This window comes from Chaetura pelagica, unplaced genomic scaffold (assembly GCF_000747805.2).
Source record: "Chaetura pelagica isolate M959 unplaced genomic scaffold, ChaPel_1.0 scaffold471, whole genome shotgun sequence".
In the NCBI taxonomy this organism is placed as follows: domain Eukaryota; kingdom Metazoa; phylum Chordata; class Aves; order Apodiformes; family Apodidae; genus Chaetura; species Chaetura pelagica.
In genome coordinates, this window is record NW_009952430.1 from 2,672,630 (window position 1) to 2,678,982 (window position 6,353).

The window sequence follows — 6,353 nt, forward strand, 5'->3', positions numbered from 1 at the left end:
GCCCAAAACTGAGCCCTGAGGGACCCCCCTGGTGACCAGTCACCAACTGGACTTGACCCCATTTATCACAGTTCTCTGGGCCCTGCCATCCAGCCACTTTTGTACCCAGTGAAGAGAACACTTGTCTGTGCCACGATTCACCAGCTTCTCCAGGGCAATGGGGTGGGAGGTGATGCCAAAGGCCTCACCAAATCCAGGTAGACAATGTCCTCAGCCTTCCCCTCATCCAAAGGTGGTCACATGGTCATAGAATCATAGAATAGTGAAGGTTGGAAGAGACCTTAAAGATTATCAGGTTCCAACCTCCCTGCTATGTGCAAGGACACCTTCCCACCAAACCAGGCTGCACAAGCCTCATCCAACCTGCCCTTGCACACCTCCAGGGAGGGGGCAGCCACAATCTCCCTAGGTAACCTATTCCAGCACCTTTCTACCTTCATGGTGAAGAATTCTTCCTGATGTCTCACCTAAATCTCCTCTCTATCAGTTTAAAACCATTATATCTTGTCCTATCACTGGCCTCTCGGGTGAAAAGTCTCTCCCCAGCTTTCCTGGAGCCCCTTCAGGCACTGGAAGCTGCTCTAAGGTCTCCCTGGAGCCTTCTAGTCTCATCAGAGCAGAGGGGCAGAATCACCTCCCTGGCCCTGCTGGCCACACTTCTTTTGATGCAGCCCGGGATGTGATTGGGTCTCTGGGCTCCAGCTCACACTGGTGGCTCATGTCAAGCTTCTCATCTACTACCACCCCCAAGTCCTTGCCCTCAGGACTGCTCTCTAGCCAATCTGTATTTGTGCCTGGGGTTTGTGCCAACCCAGGTGCAGAACTTTGCACTTAGCCTTGTTGAACTCCATGAGGTTGGCATGGGCCCTCCTCTCCAGCCTGTCAGGGTCCCTCTGGATGGATCCCTTCCTTCTGAGGTGTCAACTACTCCACACAGCTTGGTGTAAACCTGCTGAGAAGACACTCCATCCCACTGTCCATGTCACAAACAAAGATATTGAACAGCACTGGTCCCAGTACTGACCCCTGAGGAACACCACTTGTCACCTGCCTCCACTGAACCATTGACCACAACTCTCTGGGTGTGGCCATCCAGCCAATTACTGTTCCACCAAGTGGTCCATCTCTCAGATCCATGTCCTACCAGTTTGCAGACCAGGATGTTGTGTGGGACCATGCCAGATGCTTTGCACAAATCCAAGAAGGTGATGTCAGTTGCTCTGCCATCAACCACCATCTCTGTAGCCTTGTCATAGAAGGCCACCAAATTGGTCAGACATGATTTATCCTCATTGAAGCCATGTTGGCTGTCACCAGTCACCTCCTTGTTTTCCATGTGCCTTAGCAGAATTTCCAGGAGGATCTGCTCCATGATCTTGCTGGGCACAGAGGTGACACTGTCTGGCCTGGAGTTCTCCAGGTTTTCCTTTTTCCCCCCTAAAAACAGAGGCTGTTCCTTTTTTTACCTGTTGGTGAGAACCTCCCCAGGCCACCATGACCTCTCCAATATGATGAACAGAGGCTCAGCAACTGCATCTGCCAGCTGCCTCAGGACCTGTGGATGGACCCCATTAGGTCACACAGACTTGTGCACCTTCAGGTTCTTTAGATGGTCATGAAACTGTTCTCCTACAGTGGGGGATGCTTCGTCCCCCAGTCCCTGCTGTGGCCTTCATGATGAGGCTGGAGCACTTGCCCATGAAGACTGATGCAAAGAAGTCATTGTCAGGTTGATCAAGCAAGACCTCTCTTTCATAAACCCAGTCTGGCTGGCCCTGATCACCTGTCTCCCAGGGAAGGGAGAAAACAGGGATGCAAACATTATGTGAGGTGTCACTGAGGCCCTGGTGATACGAATGAGGGTGATGCCAGTGAGGGTGGCACTGATCAGGAGGGGCTCTGCAGGACCAAGGAGTAGTTGGGAAGACTCACAGATATGGTTTATCTTGATTTCAGTAAAGCATTTGACCCCGCCTCCCACAGCATCCTTGTAGATAAGTTGATCAAGTATGGGTTTGGTGATCAGGTAGTGAGATGGATCAGGAACTGGTTGAAAGGAAGGAGTCAGAGAGTTGTAGCCAATGAGGCAGAATCTGGTTGGAGGTCTGTGACTAGTGGAGTCCCACAGGGGTCAGTACTGGGACCGGTGTTGTTCAACATCTTCATCAACGACCTGGATGAGGGTATAGAATGTACCCTCAGCAAGTTTGCTGATGACACTAAGCTGGGAGGAGTGGCTGACACACCAGAAGGCTGTGCTGCCATTCAGAGAGACTTAGATAGGCTGGGGAGTTGGGGGGGGAGAAACATGATGAAATTCAACAAGGGCAAGTGCAGAGTTTTACATTTGGGGAAGAACAACCCCATGTACCAGTACAGGTTGGGGGCTGAGCTGCTGGAGAGCAGTTTAGGAGAAAGGGCGCTGGGGGTCCTGGTAGACAGGAGGATAACCATGAGCCAGCAATGTGCCCTTGTGGCCAAGAAGGCCAATGGCATCCTGGGGGGCATTAGAAAGGGTGTGGTTAGTAGGTCAAGAGAGGTTCTCCTCCCCCTCTATTCTGCATTGGTGAGGCCACATCTGGAGTATTGTGTCCAGTTCTGGGCCCCTCAGTTCAAGAAGGACAGGGAACTGCTCGAAAGAGTCCAGCGCAGAGCTACTAAGATGATTAAGGGAGTGGAACATCTCCCTGCTGAGGAAAGGCTGAGGGAGCTGGGTCTCTTTAGCTTGGAGAAAAGGAGACTGAGGGGTGACCTCATCCATGTTTACAAATATGTAAGGGGTGAGTGTCAGGGGGACGGAGTTAGGCTTTTCTCAGTGATGACCAGTGATAGGACAAGGGGTAATGGGTGTAAATTGGAGCATAGGAGGTTCAAGGTGAATATCCGAAAAAAATTTTTTACTGTGAGAGTGACAGAGCCCTGGGACAGGCTGCCCAGGGAGGGTGTGGAGTCTCCTTCACTGGAGACATTCAAAACCCACCTGGATGAGTTCCTGTGTGATGTGCTCTGGGTGACCCTGCTCTGGCAGGAGGGTTGGACTAGATGATCTTTCGAGGTCCCTTCCAACCCCTAAGATTCTATGATTCTATGATTCTATGTTCTTTCCATCTCTGTGGTGGAGAGACTCTCCAAGCCCACGGGGCTGCTGTTAAGCATTAATTGGCTTTGAGTGCCAATTAGCTGTCCCCCTCCTGCACTGGGCACCCCAGAAGGGGCAGGATTGGACCCGAGTTCCCTACTGACTGCCATGGGAACCTTGTCCCAGTGCAAGGATTGTCCCAGGAACCACCCTGGATGGAGAGCTGGGCAAGCAGCAAGTGGAGGTGGGAATGGTGGGAAGGAGGTGAAGATGGGGGAGGAAGGAGAAGGAGGAGGTGCAAGGTGCTTGCTGTGGTCAGGGGATGCTACAGGCTCCACCAGGCTGAAGGGATGAACAGCCCCTTAGGGACATGTCGGTGGGGAGGTTGGGGGGTATGCGAGTGAAAATGATGAGTGAAGCGTCTCAGTGCCTGGTGGCCAGGGCCACCCGTGGTGTCTCCTGCAGTGCCAACCCCCATGTCCCTTGTGTGCCACAGGAGCCCTCAAGTCCTACCTACGAGAGCTGCCAGAGCCGCTCATGACGTTCGAGCTGTACGATGAGTGGATCCAGGCCTCCAAGTGAGTCTGGTGCATCTCCACATTCCTCTGTCACATGGGTGGTGGCATCTTGGGTCCCCATGGATGGTTTGGGGGCCATTTCTGACATAGCTCACAGCATCTGGGATCTGAGACCGAGGAGGGTTCCTGTGATGCCCCCTGAGCATCATGGGTCATAGCAGCAAGAGAGGCCATGAGCACCCAGGCCAAGGTGGCTGAGCTCTCCCAGCATCTTGTCACACCCCGGGGTGCTCTGTGCTGGTGCCATTTCTGGAGGGATATGCAAACCCTGGGGGACAGCTGGCCAAGGGAGACCCCACCTGCTTCACTGGGGTGCTCTGCACCCTGAAACCCCAAGCCCAGCAGGACTGGGCCAGCTGAGGTGGCACCAGCATGCCCGCTCCACCCTGGGAGGTGTGTGGGAGGGGTGAGGAGCACAGGGAGGTGGGAGGAGGAGCATCTCCATTTAGGGTAGGAACCACCTTAGTAGCACCCAAATACAGGTCTGACCACATCTCTCCCCTGCCCTGGGAGCATGGCAAAGAGGTGGTCGTGGCTCAGCAGAGGGGACAGTCCCTGAGGGTGGCATGTGAGACAGTGGGTATGTAATGTTGGCAGCAGCCCTGGGGGTTTCACAAGGTCCCTGAGGGCAGGGATGGTGGGATGGGAATGGGGGTGACCCTCTTCCCACCTCCCACAGCATCCCGGAGCAGGAGAAGCGGCTGCAGGCTCTCTGGAGCGCCTGCGAGAAGCTGCCCAAAGCCAACTACAACAACATCAGGTGAGCCTGGGGAGGAGACCCACAGAGGGGATGGAGACCCCAGGACACCGGCACAGCTCGGCTCTGCTTTCCAGGTACCTGATTAAATTCCTGGCCAAGCTGACCGAGTACCAGGACATGAACAAAATGACTCCGAGTAATGTGGCCATCGTGCTGGGACCCAACCTCCTCTGGCCACAGGCAGACGGGTAAGGGGTCTGGAAGGAAGGAAGCATGCCAGAGGGATGCTGGGGATGAGGCTGAAGGGTGGGTCCAGGGCTGGAATCCCACCAGGAGTTGCTGAGCTGCTGCCTTGCAGGAACATGACGGAGATGATGACGACTGTCTCACTGCAGATCGTGGCCATCATCGAGCCGCTCATCCAGCACGCGGACTGGTTCTTCCCTGGAGGTAGGCTGGGATGGGCTTCATGGGACCTCCCCGGGGAGGGATGCTGGGCTCCCACCTTCATTTCATCCAGCCCCCTCCACTTGCCTTGGCCTGGTGGGATCTCAAGCAGAGATCTTGCAAGACTCATCCCAGCAGTGAGCCCCAATCCAGGCCCCCTCGCATCCATTCCTGCAGTGCTGATATCCCCCATCCCACCCCTCACTGAGGACACACAACCCAACACCCCCTCCTCTCCTTTTCCACCCCCTCCCAATCCCAGACATCGAGTTCAACGTGACAGGCAACTACGGAAGCCCCATGCACATCAACCACAACGCCAACTACAGCTCCATGCCCTCCCCAGACATGGACCACGCCGAGCGCCGGCAGCACGACCAGGCGCGCCGGCCCCTCAGCGTGGCCACGGACAATATGATGCTGGAGTTTTACAAGAAGGATGGGTAGGGTCTTTGCCGTGCCAATATTTTGGGAGAGGGAGGTGGTGGTGTTGCCACCACCCTGGTGGCACTGAGCAGGTGGAGGTGGGGTGATCCTGGGGTGGGAAGAGACCACAACTTCTTGCTCTCCATGCTGGACTGCTGGGGATACCTGGGTGGGCCTGGGGCATGACAGCTGCCCCCGCCTGCTGAGATGGCAGGAGGGTGGCACGTGGTGTGGCACTGGGGCTGCTCCATGCAGGGTTGGGTGTCCTGGTGCCCCCAAGGACTGTGGGCTTTTCTCCTGGGGAAAGCTCCCTATTCCCAGCTTGTGTGTGGCCCCCATGTGGAGAGACCCTGCAGTCAGGTCAGCCCCAGAAAACATCCTCAGGGTTCTCCCCATCTCCAAAAGACAACCCCATAGCTCTCCTTATATACAAAAAAATAAAACAACCCCTGGGCTCTCCCTGACTCCTTATACACTCCCAGGGTTTTCCCTGTCTCGAAAAAACATATGCCCAGTGCTGTCTCCTTCTTGGAAGAACACCTCCAGTGCCCTCCCCATCTTCAAAAACCAGCCTGAGCTCTCCACATCATGGGGGTGTCCTGGTCCCCACCATGCCCCTCCTGCCCCCGCAGCCCCTTGGCCGGGCAGTTCCCTTCCCCAGCTGCAGCCTCTGCCCCTCTGCCCTGTCGAGTTCTAGGGTTTTTTACACTAATGATGCTGTGTTTCTGCCCATGCAGCCTTAGGAAAATCCAAAGGTACCGTGTCCTCTGCAGTGGTGCTGGGAGGGTGCTGGGAAGATACTGGGAGGGTGCTGGGAGGATACTGGTACCTGCTGGTACCTGGGGAAGGGAGAGATGGCCAGTGGGTGACACGAGCACGTCCCACCCTGCCACCCCTCCCCTAATGCCACGGAGGTGCATTCCCAGCAGCGTCCCAGTGGAAGAGGCACTTGTAGGGACCAGGCACCCCGAAGGAGCCGTGTCCCAGTGCTGGGGGTCCCCTCAGGCCGGGCAGGTGCTGAGGGCCCGTCTCCGTGTTCCCCCAGCATGGGCGTCAGGGTGATGGACACGTCCTGGGTGGCTCGGCGGGGCACCCCAGCGGCGCGCAAGGCGTCCTGCCCCCC

The 6,353-nt window shown here is 56.0% G+C and overlaps 1 protein-coding gene across 1 annotated transcript in view; it reads left to right on the plus strand.

The window, feature by feature from the left end:
• Positions 1-6,353, plus strand: part of ARHGAP44 (Rho GTPase activating protein 44) — a 35,531-nt gene that overhangs the window by 25,809 nt on the left and 3,369 nt on the right. Inside the window, exons 11-17 of the mRNA XM_010008267.1 lie at positions 3,576-3,657; positions 4,337-4,417; positions 4,492-4,605; positions 4,716-4,807; positions 5,067-5,247; positions 5,968-5,985; positions 6,276-6,346. Of these exons, the coding sequence (XP_010006569.1) occupies positions 3,576-3,657; positions 4,337-4,417; positions 4,492-4,605; positions 4,716-4,807; positions 5,067-5,247; positions 5,968-5,985; positions 6,276-6,346 (639 nt within the window). The remainder of the gene's footprint in view (positions 1-3,575; positions 3,658-4,336; positions 4,418-4,491; positions 4,606-4,715; positions 4,808-5,066; positions 5,248-5,967; positions 5,986-6,275; positions 6,347-6,353) is intronic.